General features: G+C 44.6%; 2 protein-coding genes across 5 annotated transcripts in view; both read right to left on the reverse strand.

Annotated features, from left to right (window-relative positions):
* The window catches only part of LOC115157446 (WD repeat-containing protein 47), a 28,876-nt gene extending 16,416 nt beyond the window's left edge, over window positions 1–12,460 (reverse strand). The window contains exons 1-9 of one of the 2 annotated variants that reach the window (XM_029705702.1): window positions 12,089–12,460; window positions 10,395–10,564; window positions 9,439–9,522; window positions 9,137–9,221; window positions 7,561–7,692; window positions 5,641–5,817; window positions 4,977–5,479; window positions 4,419–4,524; window positions 1,093–1,286 (exon numbers count right to left, since the gene is read on the reverse strand). In XM_029705702.1, the coding sequence (XP_029561562.1) occupies window positions 1,093–1,286; window positions 4,419–4,524; window positions 4,977–5,479; window positions 5,641–5,817; window positions 7,561–7,692; window positions 9,137–9,221; window positions 9,439–9,522; window positions 10,395–10,552 (1,439 nt within the window). In that variant the 5' untranslated portion in view covers window positions 10,553–10,564; window positions 12,089–12,460. Of the gene's footprint in view, window positions 1–1,092; window positions 1,287–4,418; window positions 4,525–4,976; window positions 5,480–5,640; window positions 5,818–7,560; window positions 7,693–9,136; window positions 9,222–9,438; window positions 9,523–10,394; window positions 10,565–11,925; window positions 12,009–12,088 lie in introns of those variants that run through there. The other variant, XM_029705703.1, reaches the window with a different exon arrangement.
* A 2,257-nt stretch (window positions 12,461–14,717) lies between these two features.
* LOC115157447 (calmodulin-regulated spectrin-associated protein 2) overlaps window positions 14,718–15,891 on the reverse strand; it is a 67,062-nt gene continuing 65,888 nt past the window's right edge. For all 3 annotated transcript variants that reach the window (XM_029705706.1, XM_029705705.1, XM_029705704.1), the window contains 2 exons: window positions 15,611–15,729; window positions 14,718–15,512 (listed from right to left, as the gene is read on the reverse strand). In XM_029705706.1, coding sequence (XP_029561566.1) covers window positions 15,210–15,512; window positions 15,611–15,729 — 422 coding nt within the window. In that variant the 3' untranslated portion in view covers window positions 14,718–15,209. The remainder of the gene's footprint in view (window positions 15,513–15,610; window positions 15,730–15,891) is intronic.

The following is a 15,891-nucleotide window of genomic DNA, read 5'->3' on the forward strand; positions in this document are numbered from 1 at the left end:
GAAGGCTGTACGGGGAAGGTAGGCTGTACGGGGAAGGAAGGCTGTACGGGGAAGGAAGGCTGTACGGGGAAGGAAGGCTGTACGGGGAAGGAAGGCTGTACGGGGAAGGAAGACTGTACGGGGAAGGAAGGCTGTACGGGGAAGGCAGGCTGTACGGGGAAGGCAGGCTGTTCGGGGAAGGCAGGCTGTTCGGGGAAGGCAGGCTGTTCGGGGAAGGCAGGCTGTACGGGGAAGGAAGGCTGTACGGGGAAGGAAGGCTGTACGGGGAAGGAAGGCTGTACGGGGAAGGAAGGCTGTACGGGGAAGGAAAGCTGTACGGGGAAGGAAGGCTGTTCGGGGAAGGAAGGCTGTACGGGGAAGGAAGGCTGTACGGGGAAGGAAGGCTGTACAGGGAAGGAAGGCTGTACAGGGAAGGAAGGCTGTACAGGGAAGGAAGGCTGTACAGGGAAGGAAGGCTGTACGGGGAAGGAAGGCTGTACGGGGAAGGAAGGCTGTACGGGGAAGGAAGGCTGTACAGGGAAGGAAGGCTGTACGGGGAAGGAAGGCTGTACAGGGAAGGAAGGCTGTACGGGGAAGGAAGGCTGTACAGGGAAGGAAGGCTGTACAGGGAAGGAAGGCTGTACAGGGAAGGAAGGCTGTACAGGGAAGGTAGGCTGTACGGGGAAGGAAGGCTGTACGGGGAAGGAAGGCTGCACAGGGAAGGAAGGCTGTACAGGGAAGGAAGGCTGTACAGGGAAGGAAGGCTGTACAGGGAAGGAAGGCTGTACAGGGAAGGAAGGCTGTACAGGGAAGGCTCCACCTCGTCTTCTAAATCTGACAAGTGTACTTTTAGTTTTTTTCCCAAAGAGTGAGGAGTGCTTGATTTAAACGACATGTTCAACAACAGAGAAACCCTTATTCCATCCATTAGGTGCAGGAAGAACTAGTACATTACATAATGTAACATCTGAGGTCTGTAGCAGAGGGAACAGTCCAAGACAAGGAGAGTCAAAATGGAAATCAACTCATCAAAACATGATCAAACAAAACCGTGTTGGGTGAATACCTGACCTATTGGGAACTGAAGTCCTGTGCTGTGTGTGTGTGCCTAACCTGTTGAGGAACTTCTCAGTGAGGCTGTGCTGCATGGCGTCTGTCCCGGGGGCTGGCTGGTCACTGTGTTGTACCCCTCCCTCCAGAAGCATCTGCTGGTAGAGTTGTCTCTGCTGCTGCTTCTGTTCCAGGTGCTGCTGGACCCTCAAACGCTGGCGGTAGAATTCCTCAAACTTCTCTGTCGAGTCACGCAACTAGATGGTAACGCACATTTACTAAACAACAAACCAAATTCTGAACTGTTGGAAGTACAGCCAACTTCTTACATAGAGCCATTCACATGCAAAGCCAGAAGTGACGGCACAGCCCTTCAGAGAGAGGAAAAGGAAGGTGTCATAACTTCCTCTACTCTACCCTCTGCTTTCAGATGGGCATTAACTTAACACGTCACCTGGGGGCCAGGCTGGCAGCACAACCAAGAGGAGGTAGAGAGGTGGGGGGGGGGTACAGAGAGGCGCGCGGGGGGTATAGACAGAGAGGCGCGCGGGGTATAGACAGAGAGAGGCGGGGGGGTATAGGCAGAGAGGCGCGCGGGGTATAGACAGAGAGAGGCGGGGGGGTATAGACAGAGAGGCGCGCGGGGTATAGACAGAGAGAGGCGGGGGGGTATAGGCAGAGAGGCGCGCGGGGTATAGACAGAGAGAGGCGGGGGGGTATAGACAGAGCGAGGCGGGGGGGGGCGCGGGGGTATAGACAGAGAGAGGCGCGGGGGGGTATAGACAGAGAGAGGCGCGGGGGGGTATAGACAGAGAGAGGCGCGGGGGGGTATAGACAGAGAGAGGCGCGGGGGGGTATAGACAGAGAGGCGCGGGGGGGTCTCGACAGAGAGCAATTTGGAAGAAATAAGTAATTAATGTGCACTGCCATCCCTCACCCTTTTTGATGCAGGGACCATAGCCAGTGTGAAATCCCAAACTCTATATCTATATATATATATATATATATATATATATATATATATATACATACACACACATACACACACACACTGCTCAAAAAAATAAAGGGAACACTAAAATAACACATCCTAGATCTGAATGAATGAAATAATCATATTAAATACTTTTTTCTTTACATAGTTGAATGTGCTGACAACAAAATCACACAAAAATAATCAATGGAAATCCAATTTATCAACCCATGGAGGTCTGGATTTGGAGTCACACTCAAAATTAAAGTGGAAAACCACACTACAGGCTGATCCAACTTTGATGTAATGTCCTTAAAACAAGTCAAAATGAGGCTCAGTAGTGTGTGTGGCCTCCACGTGCCTGTATGACCTCCCTACAACGCCTGGGCATGCTCCTGATGAGGTGGCGGATGGTCTCCTGAGGGATCTCCTCCCAGACCTGGACTAAAGCATCCGCCAACTCCTGGACAGTCTGTGGTGCAACGTGGTGTTGGTGGATGGAGCGAGACATGTCCCAGATGTGCTCAATTGGATTCAGGTCTGGGGAACGGGCGGGCCAGTCCATAGCATCAATGCCTTCCTCTTGCAGGAACTGCTGACACACTCCAGCCACATGAGGTCTAGCATTGTCTTGCATTAGGAGGAACCCAGGGCCAACCGCACCAGCATATGGTCTCACAAGGGGTCTGAGGATCTCATCTCGGTACCTAATGGCAGTCAGGCTACCTCTGGCGAGCACATGGAGGGCTGTGCGGCCCTCCAAAGAAATGCCACCCCACACCATGACTGACCCACCGCCAAACCGGTCATGCTGGAGGATGTTGCAGGCAGCAGAACGTTCTCCACGGCGTCTCCAGACTCTGTCACGTCTGTCACATGTGCTCAGTGTGAACCTGCTTTTATCTGTGAAGAGCACAGGGCGCCAGTGGCGAATTTGCCAATCTTGGTGTTCTCTGGCAAATGCCAAACGTCCTGCACGGTGTTGGGCTGTAAGCACAACCCCCACCTGTGGACGTCGGGCCCTCATACCACCCTCATGGAGTCTGTTTTTGACCGTTTGAGCAGACACATGCACATTTGTGGCCTGCTGTAGGTCATTTTGCAGGGCTCTGGCAGTGCTCCTCCTGCTCCTCCTTGCACAAAGGCGGAGGTAGCGGTCCTGCTGCTGGGTTGTTGCCCTCCTACGGCCTCCTCCACGTCTCCTGATGTACTGGCCTGTCTCCTGGTAGCGCCTCCATGCTCTGGACACTACGCTGACAGACACAGCAAACCTTCTTGCCACAGCTCGCATTGATGTGCCATCCTGGATGAGCTGCACTACCTGAGCCACTTGTGTGGGTTGTAGACTCCGTCTCATGCTACCACTAGAGTGAAAGCACCGCCAGCATTCAAAAGTGACCAAAACATCAGCCAGGAAGCATAGGAACTGAGAAGTGGTCTGTGGTCCCCACCTGCAGAACCACTCCTTTATTGGGGGTGACTTGCTAATTGCCTATAATTTCCACCTGTTGTCTATTCCATTTGCACAACAGCATGTGAAATTTATTGTCAATCAGTGTTGCTTCCTAAGTGGACAGTTTGATTTCACAGAAGTGTGATTGACTTGGAGTTACATTGTGTTGTTTAAGTGTTCCCTTTATTTTTTTTTTGCTATATATATATATATATATATATATATATATATATATATATATATATATATATATATATATATATATATATATATATATATATATATATATATATATATATATATATATATATATATATATATGCGCCACACACACACACCAAAATGTGGCAGAGGGAGCCATAAAGCTGGGTCTCATCTGAAGGTGAAGTCACAGTCTAATGTTACTGGTCTGTTTATCAGTCTAATGTCCCACTCTGCTACTGGTCTGTTTATCAGTCTAATGTCCCACTCTGCTACTGGTCTGTTTAACAGTCTAAGCAGGGATTTACATTCAGTCTGGCTATAGGCTAGACAGGACAGCTGTGGCGGGGTAGAGCAGAGAACAGTCTGCTCTCCTCTAAGGCTAGGCTATAATTAGAGGGAAGTCAGGCAACTAGTGTCCTTTGGGCTGTACTGTTCTGTAACTCAGCGAGACAAAATGAAAGAGAGAGCGGGATGAGGAAAGAGAAAAAGAATAGGGCAGGCGGCAGGTCTCTTGGGTGTAACCCAGGCTCTGTATGCCGCAGACGGTCGATGACTCAGTGAGTCTCAGACACAGATTCATCTCAGGCCTATATTTAGACTGAGGGACGCCACCATCTTTGAAAGGAACTCTCTCCACAACCCCAATCATCACACATCAGTAGGGAAGATAACTCTGTAGGGTTTGTCTGAACCGGTTCAAAAGGCCAAAATGTATATATTAAGCAAAAGAGACATGGTAAATCCTCATCAGGTGTTTACCTCATTCCTCCCTGCAGAGCCTGGTGACGGGGCGTCCTCTCCAGGGGCGGAGTCGGGGCGCAGGGTGCCTGAACTCATCTTATCCACGGGCGTGTCCGTCCTGGAGCTACAGAGACAGACCCAGAGAGACCACATTAATGGACTACGTAACGCGTTACTGCATTAACGACGGCTGTAATGTCCAGACACTCCTCAGATAACCACTACTGTCACTCTGCTGCTCCCTAATAAGTGGGTGTTGAGCATCACTGAGCGTCTTCTTCGACAGTCGTTGAAGCTAGAGGCTCTCTAGTGCTTCCTACTACAGAGCTTAGTCCTCAGTCTACTCCAGGCTGAATCCAACAGGTGAAATCATGTCAATGCTTAGCCTACCCTAGATGATGCTCGGCCATTCTTCTAGAGGAAAACTACTAGTGCTACAAATGAGTGGCAGATCAGTTCCAATTCCTATCCTGGTCCCAGATCTGTTTGTGCTATAATGACTTGTCATGCCCGTACTGCATTCAAAAAAATATGTATTTGAAAAAGTGCAACATAAATGTAAACTATCTTTCGCACCTCTCAGGAGACTCCTCAAAGATGCTGTGGCAGTCATAGCTGTCCAGCATCAGACTCCTGCTCAGACTCTGACCCCCCATGTGGAAGTTAGCGAAGGAATGAGACATGGGGGACATCCCCTTCCTCCCTGCCGTGTCCCCCCCTGGGCCCCTCTTTTCCTGGCCAGACAACCCATATGACAGCCCGTCCAGGGCCGGGTTCAGAGACCGGGACATGTAGGTGTCTGCGGACTGGGGGCGGCGGAGGGGCGAGGAGGGGTAGGGGGACAGTTTGCTGATGAGCGGGGTGAGGAGGTCTGCATAGCTGGCCTTGGCAGGCTTGACCAGGCGGTCCACGTGAATCTGAAGCAACTTCTGCTCGAAGGCGCAGGAAAAGACACTGTGGGACAGGTTCTGCATCCAGGACAGTAAGGACAGGTCCAGGTCGTCACAGCCGTTCCCACACAGCATGTCCACCCCTAGGAGCACCTCGCCCTCCGTGATCTCCTCGCCTGTCGCCTTGCTCTGGAGACAGAGGCACACAATATATTAGTTAGTCAATCAATCATTAAACTAACTAAATCAACCAACCAACCATCCTATTCACCAAGCATGAATATCATATATGATCTAAAATGCATGTCATTTGTACAATGCTGTGTAACAGAACACTTGGATCCCCCCACCTGACAGAACTCTACACAGCACTCATACAGAACTCCTTTAATGAGGAGCTGGAAGAGGCGGTTCCCTGAGGCCCTGAACCCTGCCTCACTCAGCTTCCTGTCTGCAGGGATGAACTCTGCCACCATGGTGCACGCCTCCTCAAAACAGTACACCCGTGCCGTGCTGGGGTTCCAGTCCTGGAGGTGAAACATTTATACTTTAGTCATTTAGATAAAAACCCACCCACCCATAACACCAGGGTCGTCTCATAATAATACATTTTGGAGACAGTTGGAAAACTTCCACATTGAACAAATAAGAACTAGCTAAAGATGAATAATAAAACATGCTATTGAGTTATGGATAAATAATATAAACATACAGTACCAGTCAAAAGGACACACCTACTCATTCAGGGGTTTCTTTATTTTGACTATTTTCTACATTGTATAATGGTGAAGACATCAAAACTATGAAATAACCATCATGAGGTAGTCACCTGGAATGCATTTCAATTAACAAGTGTGCCTTGTTAAAAGTTAATTTGTGGAATTTCTTTCCTCCTTAATGCGTTTGAGACAATCAGTTGTGTTGTGACCAGGTAGAGGTAGTATACAGAAGATAGCCCTATTTGGTAAAAGACCAAGTCCATATTATGGCAAGAACAGCTCAAATAAGCAAAGAGAAACGACAGTCCATCATCCAAGTGTAGTCGCAAAAAACATCAAGCACTATGGTGAAACTGGCTCTCATGAGGACCATCCCAGGAAAGGAAGACCCAGAGTTACCTCTGCTAAAGATAAGTTCATTACAGTTAACTGAACCTCAGATTGCAGCGCAAATAGATGCTTCAGAGTTCAAGTAACAGACACATCAACATCAACTGTTCAGGGGAGACGGCATGAATCAGGCCTTCATGGTCGAATTGCTGCAAAGAAACCACTACTAAAGGACACCAATAAGAAGAGACTTGCTTGGGCCAAGAAACACGAGCAAAAGACATTAGACCGGTGGAAATCTTTATTTTGGTCTGATGAGTACAAATGTTAGATTTTTGGTTCCAACCGCTGTGTCTTTGTGAGACGCAGAGTAGGTGAACAGATAATCTCTGCATGTGTGGTTCCCACCATGAAGCATGGAGGAGGAGGTGTGATGGTGCTTTTCTGGCGACACTGTCAGTGATTTATTTAGAAATCAAGGGACACTTAACCAGCATAGCTACCACAGCATTCTGCAGCGATACGCCATCCCATCTGGTTTGCGCTTTGTGGGACTATCATTTATTTATCAACAAGACAATGACCTAACACACCTTCGGGCTGTGTAAAGGCTATTTGACCAAGAAGGAGAGTAATGCATCAGATGACCTGGCCTCCACAATCACCCGACCTCAACCCAATTGAGATGGTTTGGGATGAGTTGGACCACAGAGTGAAGGAAAAGCAGCCAACAAGTGCTCAGCATATGTGGGAACTCCTTCAAGACTGTTGGAAAAGCATTCCTCATGAAGCTGGTTGAGAGAATCCTAAGATTCATCAAGTCAAAGGGTGGCTACGTTGAAGAATCTAAAATATATTTGGATTTGTTTAAGACTTTTTTCGTTACTAGATTATTCCATATGTGTTATTTCATAGTTCTGATGTATTCTATTATTCTACATTGTAGAAAATAGTAAAGAAAAACCCTTGAATGAGCAGGTGTATCCAAACTTTTGACTCATACTGTATGTTTATTATTAATCTATAGCTATATCATAAGCGCTCACACATGCTTATAACAATGCCCTTTGATACCTGCTTTCAGTAAACTATTACCAACATTTCTTCAAAGTAAATATTATCATCAATCACAGTGCTAGAATAAAAGATGCATTATTCTTATTTTAAATGAACAGATACCATTCATAAGATCAGATGCCATAACTATAAAACGTGTCATGCCTTGAACTCAGCGTGGTTGGTGAGACGAGGCAGAGTGAGGAGCAGACATAGCTTGCTGTAGTCATCTTTAGATGGACAGAACTCCTCCAGGGCATGAAGACACTTCACCGCCTCCTGCATGGTGAACTCCAGCTGAGAGAGAAGAGAGAGTTTAGCCACATCACATTTCCCTCACATGTAGCAGCTGGCTACTGTTTCCCTCACATGTAGCAGCTGGCTACTGTTTCCCCTCACATGTAGCAGCTGGCTACTGTTTCCCTCACATGTAGCAGCTGGCTACTGTTTCCCTCACATGTAGCAGCTGGCTACTGTTTCCCTCACATGTAGCAGCTGGCTACTGTTTCCCTCACATGTAGCAGCTGGCTACTGTTTCCCTCACATGTAGCAGCTGGCTGCTGTTTCCCTCACATGTAGCAGCTGGCTGCTGTTTCCCTCACATGTAGCAGCTGGCTACTGTTTCCCTCACATGTAGCAGTAGGCTACTTGATGCAGTGTAGAGGGTTCACACACACACACACACACACAAAAAAGGCCTTTTATGCATATGTATTCATTTCTAGAGGCAATGTGGCATCCCCCAAGACTCAACATTCCCTCAGAAACCAAGAGAGAAGGGGGGATGAAAAATAGGTTTTGAACATCCAAACCCAGAATGTCTGTAGATCCTGTAGAAAAGTAGCTACTTGTTATCGGTGTCTGAGGCCTAGATTAGAACTGCCAAGGTAGAAGAGCCCAGATCGCTGTCATGTCCAAGGGAAAAAATGGCAGCGTTGCTTTGAACTGCTTCGAATAAATATGTAAAAGAGATTTTCACGAGAAACAAATCTAGACCTAACATAAACACATAGAAACTTGCGCAATCAGACTCACGTGTCACACACACTAACTCATGCTGGGCAAAAGATCAGAATTGGGTTGCCTGTGTAAACGTTTCAGATCTGCATTCTCTGTGACTAAGCTAATATAGGACAATGAGTAGAGAAAGATCAGAGATTGTGTGTTTACTAGGAACAAAAAAAAGAGTCCGTGACAGATGGAGAAAGAAAGGAGGGCTGTTTCGTGATTCGTGGCTCATTTGTTTGCTCATTCAGAGGGAGACAGAGGAAAGGAGACAGGTAAACAAAGACAGGAAGATGGAATATGTAATGCCAGAGACAGACAACTAGAACAAGGTCCAGCAAGGAAGGAAGCGGGCGAGAGAGAGAGGCGGAGACCCTATTCGTTTTACAGCCATCAGCACATTGCTAAACCCCGTACATAGCTGATGTAAAACCCCTGTACATAGCTGATGAAAAACCCCTGTACATAGCTGATGTAAAACCCCTGTACATAGCTGATGTAAAACCCCTGTACATAGCTGATGTAAAACCCCTGTACATAGCTGATATGACACATGAAATTGCAATCTTTTTTGAAACCTTTTTGAGTGCAATATTTACTGTTCATTTCGAATAGTTTGTCTTCTCATTTTTGTTTATTTCACTCGTTTTGGTAATGTAAACACTTTTTCCATGCCAATAAAGCCCCCTTTCAAATGAATTGAGAGAGAGGGGCTATTCTTTGTCTGTTGACTCACATGCTGTGGCTCGTCCTCAGCAGACATGGCGTTGTTCACACACAGGGCCTCCAGAAACTTCTGCTTCAGGACGATGTAACGGAACCTACGACAACAAATTATGGCCCAAGAACATGTCTCAGAAAAGTAATTCAAACCCAGCATCTGCCTGTACATTCAAGCCTGGGTGTCAGGTTGCTAACGTGTAGTTGTTTGAAAAGGCAATAATGTAGCATTGCTAAGTGCAGAAATGGTCATGTACAGTCAGACTAAATACATTCATTTCTGACCACAGAATTAGTGTCATATTAATGAAGTCTCACCTTTTCCTGTCAAACTTGTCCATGCACTCCAGCGGCTGAATAAACTGAAGCACCTCGTCCCACTGCCCATCTAGCACCAGTTGCCTGGACAGAGATAAACAATTCAACCAAAAAGCAAGACAATAAATCAGGTGTAAAATACTCAGTGTTAGTGACACCTAATGCCCCTGTTACGTGCTCTGAGCCTATTCACACTAGCTAGATCATTTCAGTAAAACTTCAGAATACAGAACAAAAACCAACCAAACATGTAAACAAAGGATTCTCCAATTCACTTCCCTGCTTGCCATCTCCTACGGAAACAGATTGTCTTGATTGGTCGGTGTAATACAGGGGCAGATAAAAGACAGGCAGTGAATGGTCACCTGGTAACAGTGGGGCCCTCTGTGTGAAAGGGAGTCCAACTCCAATCAGTCATTTCACAAACTCAGCTGAGTGGAATTCCAAAGCGGCGTAACAGTACACTGTTGTCTGACATTTAAACTGGGCACTCCAATCCAGTCTAGCATAGAGGGGGTCTGGATCATTATTGCATGAACAAACTAATTTATGCTACACTTTCTGAACATTGTGTTTCAGCATTTAGTTTAGCAACCAGTGACCTATTAATATGAGCCTGAAAAATCCCACTTGCAAGGAGTTCATTATAATTATTTGTAATGCTGGACAGCAACAACTTAATCTGTCAACTGTTGTTTTGCAGCAATCGCTTATGGAGGTGTCCTGATATGCTATGGGAGAGCCCCAAACCCTTTGTATTTCTAACACTATCCACATAGTGAGACCCAAACAGTATGGTCAGGGTCATACTCATTAGGGCACACGTAACAAAACATTTTGCAACAGAAAACGAAAATGGACATTCCTTATTGAATAGCCCAAGTAGTCTCTCTCTGTTTAAGTTTTTATTTTTTGCCGTTTGGCGCCTAATGAATACAACCCAGGCCTTTGTGTACCTGAGGAAGAGCATGTCGTCAGAGTAGAGTCCGTTGATGACTCCGCTCTCCTTCTCCAGGGCCAGCATGCTAATGTGGAGCTTCCTGGAGTTGAGGAAGTCTAGGATCACCTTGATGATCTCCACCTCCTTCACATTGATGATCTCCTCCGCTGTCATGGTAACAACGGGCTGACACACACACCAACAACAAAACTCAGGGTAAGTTACACACCATAAACGGAGGCTCTCATGTTGATTGTAGAAAGGCAGCCTAGTATCTGTCTGCTAAACAATCAATTCCTAATGTAATGCCTCTTTATTGCCACACTGTGTTCAACAGTCTTCGTTGCTCCTGATATTTTCACTTGGCCAACAACTGTTACAACTGACCTTGCTTACTTTTGAATAGACTTTCAAGAAGTCTAGCTTAATATATTTCAATTCCTCCCAGAAAACAAGCACAGGAAACCTAGGCCTACTCAATGTGAACGACATGACGAAATCCTCAATTGAACATAATGGAATCAAACCCCAAATCTGACCACTGTGATTAGCAGATTAACAGCAAATCAGCGTCAATAGAAGGTCTGCAGCAGAGAGTTAATCCAATCACAGCTGTGCTATTAATTATGTAGTAATAACAGTAACATTATGGATTAGGATCGCATTAACGGAACATTCACAAAGTGTGGAAACCCCATGCCGGGAAGGCACTGTAACCTATCATATTTAATTACACTTTTGTTCAAGGGTTCACCAGGGGATAAAAATAGGAAAAATACCATTGATTTAGGTTACTGTCATGATAATTAGGATTTGAGCCAGAAATTCCGACAATTGCCATCAAACCTACAACTGCAAACAAGTTATATTACCGCCGATTTAATTGATTTAGTGCTTAGGCTACAGTTGCACAGGGGATAACGCAGCCTGAATGCTGAGTAAGGATTTAGATACCAGGACTATTGACATATTGTAACTATCTTGGTGTTGCGCTGCAATCTGCATTGTTATTAACAACATGTCCAAGCAAGTGGTTGCTCAAAACATACTGATAAATGTTACAACATTCTGCTTTTACATTTAGTTTAAGAATAGGTGCATTCAACAAAGAACAAGGTTAGATATCTGGCAACCAACAAAACATTCAGAAAAGAAAACGAACAACCAAATTGCATGCAAATATTCATTGCTGGTGACACTTACAGCAGCAGCATGGAAACTATGAGCAGCGCATCACCTAAAAATAGGTTGAACTAACTAACTAGTTAATTAGAAAACTTATAACATTATATAGGGTTCCAATAAATCAACATCTATTTACAATCTAGAACTAGCTAACAATGTAGCTAGGCACTGCGGCTATGGGTGGGGTTCAAACACATACAATTAGCTAGCTAGCTACTAGCTAAGTAGCTAGCAAGCTGCTTCACCTCAACCTGTTCTTGTCTGTTATGAAATAAACGACAAGACAAGCACACATTTCTCCGAAATATTAGCAAGCTAACTAACTACCTAACACGAGCATATGTTAGCTGGTAGCGACATACCACGACAAGTAGTGTTGTCAGGAACGCACACCGAAAACCGCTATGACAGATTCAGACCAGAAGAATGGCTAGCCAGACATGCATCATCCGCTAGCAGCACAGACGGGCTGGGTGGCGAGGCTTCCCACGCATTAACACGCCCTCGATGCGATTTAGAGCTCACCTTGGTCTAAAAATACATGGGCTGAAAACACGCTCCTTGGATTTCTTTCAGTTGTTGAAAATCGTAGCTGTCAGGAGCGATTCTGCTTCGTTTTGTTCGTCAGTCTCTTTTGTTGTTTCTCTCTCCCTTTCTGTTGTCTTCTCGGATGGATTTCTGCTGCTGGTAGTGAGTAGCCTGCTACCCAGCCCCTCCGGTTGTCAAGCGCAACGCTTCGTCTGTCTACCAATCAAATCCCAGTATTTTCCCAGGGGCGCTCCGAGCGTCTCTCTTGCTAAATAAACCCGCATAGCTCTGGCGTTGACGATCTACATTCCCACCGTCCTTTGAACATGATCATCAAATAAACTGTAATCAACGTCCAATTATGCCACTTGCAATGAGATAATTACTTGGTTAGGTGTGTGTCACTTCCAACCCCAAGAGAGGACAGGATGGTGGATGGATAATCCCATGCCTTCACCTCCCAGATTAGGAAATGTTCCATGTAAACGTAATCGCAGATTCACAGTGGGAAATTCAACAGTGGGGTAAATACAGTTAAATGCTTGAAGGACATGGCCCTCTGAAAAGGTTTAAAGAGGATTACGACAGACAGTGATACGACGTAAATCTGGTTGGTATTATTCTCATTTGATTGCCTATTAGGTTTTCTATGAGAAAACGGTAAAAGAACAGTAAAATGACAAAGTGTTCATCTTGATATTTTTACAACTGGTATTTAATCCCTGTATGTAAACCTATGCATCTTCCATGAGGTCTTGACCATCATGGCACAGAAGGTGCGTTTGTTTGCCCTGTGGCCTCAGGTTGCAGGTTCAAGACCCACTTGTTATGTAATGCAGTAACAACAAAGAATACAAATCTGAGCTAGCCTAAGTGGATAACCAAGCTTCAAAAACATTGATCACAAGTTTCAATGAAAATTAAAATTTTAATATAGTTCAAAGGAATATATAAAAAATAACATAAATACATGAACATATTGACAGGGTTAAAATAAAACGAATTTAGATTGGGAAAAACAGAATGGTATCTCATACATATCTGATTATCCACTACAGACAATAGTATGCAGTGGGACACAGTTTGCAGTCATTTCTCTTTCTATGTGTTGCCTGTAACTCATACATAACATATTTTACCCTCTCATGCTTTCAAAATACTTCCTTTTGAGACAGATATGCTGCTCACATGAAATCTCAAAATGGAAAATGGTTTACGAAGAAACACATAACAAAATACTGTATATAATGTACAGCGTAAACACTGCTTTACTGCAAAATAAAATAAATGAAAGTTTCCTTCCATAGGTTAGAAGAATATAAAATGTTAAATCATAATGTAACAGTAGAAATGTTTCATCTTTCTGTGATCTACTTTATGTAAGTACGCAGTTATACAACAACAAATACTGCAATCTACAGTGGGAAAGTATCATGAATTGCTATCGATGAATTACTCTCAATTGTATATGTACACACAGATGTATTGTGGACTACTTTGAGTGTAAAGGGAATTCAACAGTTAAGATACTATCCACAATAAAGTAAAATGCTTTTGAATATCTGTGAGGTCCAAACACATACTGTATCCCAACAATAACCTTTATAGGACATTTTCTCTGAATTACACAGGCGCATGACACAATTTGTGAAACTTGGTGCTATTCTACAGCTGGAAATCGTCCTGTCAGTGACATTGAAAAGCGATTACACACTTACATTTTTTAAGCAACAAAAGTCCCCATATATATTAAGTTTATATATGTCCATATTAAATGATAAACGCTAGTTTGACTCATTCATTTTGAATGGAATAGGTATTTATATACAAACTAAATTAACTTATACAGTGTATATAGTCTTAAAGTATATTTATATTTCTGTCAATGAAATTTTAAGACTTCCAAAGTCTTATCAAAAACAAAATATATTAAGTCAGTTGCTGACATTCCCGTGAACTACAGTATCAATCAAAAGTGGACACACCTACTCATTCAAGGGTTTTTCTTTCATTTGACTCTTTTCTACTTTGTAGAATAATAGTGAAGACATCAAAACTATGAAATAACACATATGGAATCAAGTAGTAACCAAAAAAGTGTTAAACAAATCAAAAAATATTTTATATTTGAGATTCTTCAAAGTAGCCACCCTTTGCCTTGACAGCTTTGCACACTCTAATATTGTACAATGTAGAAAATAGTAAAAATAATCAAAAACCCTTGAACGAGTAGGTGTGTCAAAGCTTTTGACTGGTACTGTAGATGATACTTAAATCAATGATTTTACAATCTAGTTCTTATCGAAAGTAACAACAACCTATTTCTGAGGTATTCACCTAACTCAATCTTGGCACTTGTTTACACATTACACAAACCGAACTGCTCAGTCTTCTCTTTCAGCCAGAGAGAGAAGCAAGCCTCACACACAGCCAATCATCCTGCACTCACAAAAACATCACAACTGGCACTTAAATATAACATAATCGCTGTGCTTTCATATGACACACAAAACAAGCATAAGGCCAAACATGATGAACAGAGAGAACTCAAACTCGGTCTAATTCAGAGAGATGACATTCAGTGCTTCAGTGGTCTGATTCAGTAAGGCTTTCATCAGCCCCCCTCTTTTTTGGGCACACAAGAACATGGACACCCATGCATGCTGACGAACACACACACACACACGTGCTCCATTAGAATGACTCTGCGCCCCCCCCCCCCCCCCACACACACACACAGTCTTGCATAACAACAACAATGTCCCTTGAGGCTTGTGTTGTTTTTTCTCCTACATTCCAGTTGTGCATAATTTCAGCAGTGTTTTCTTAAGAAGAAAAACCCTTCTACATAATCATCCAATTATACTGTATATCAGACCCAGATGAATGCTGAGTTTAAGTGTTCTGAGGATATCTTACTGGGAAAGAACATTAGAAAGCTGGACTCTTTAGCACCGTTCATACCAAACCAGACCCTGTAATATCCCAGGTCATACCCAGACCTGGGTCCGTTCCTGGGTCGGATAACCCACAAAGTCTCCCCTCAGTCCTCAACTATAACCCAAGACACCGAACAACAATATCCTTGGTTTGTTATGAAAACGGCTTGTTGCTGTGACTACTTGAGACTACCCAGTTTCTTGGGTGTGCCCTGTTTCTTGGTCTGCCACAGGTGGGGGGCGATGGTGATGGCGTCTACACTAGCCGACATGGTCTTTGCCGGGATGTGGCTGAACTGCTTCCTGTCCGAGTTGTACTTGTACAGTCCCTCGATCATCTTGGCCGTGATGCTCTTTGGCCCGATGCCCGCCAGCTTGGTGATCTCCTCCGTCTCTGGACAGTAGGAGTACACCGAGCGGAACTGGCAACCCGTGTCCCGGAATAGAACCAGGAAGTTATTGGCCCCCGACCTCTCCATTTCCTGAAAGAGATAGGGAAGGAAAACAAAGGAACAAAACGTGAAGTAAAAGAGTGAAGTAAAATGAGAGAAAGTAGCAGAGTGTACATCAAACAGCCTACATCTATTATCTTGTTCTTCTGCTCTTCGTTGACCTTGCCCGCCAGGCAGCAGTGGGCCAGTGCATTCTGGATGATATGCTTGTTGGACTTGGCACTGGGCTCCTTGTACAGCTTTGGGCCTGAGGGAAAAAGTAGATACCAGCATAAAGTATGCAGTGACATACTAAGAGAAAGTCAGAACACAGCCTGTTCTACACATGGACCAGAGAGCTCCGGTATACTGCAGTAGTTTGGTCTCCTTTTGAAAGCAGAATACTGTGATTGTAGTGGAGTGGTCCGTA

This window comes from Salmo trutta, chromosome 21 (assembly GCF_901001165.1).
Source record: "Salmo trutta chromosome 21, fSalTru1.1, whole genome shotgun sequence".
Taxonomy (NCBI): domain Eukaryota; kingdom Metazoa; phylum Chordata; class Actinopteri; order Salmoniformes; family Salmonidae; genus Salmo; species Salmo trutta.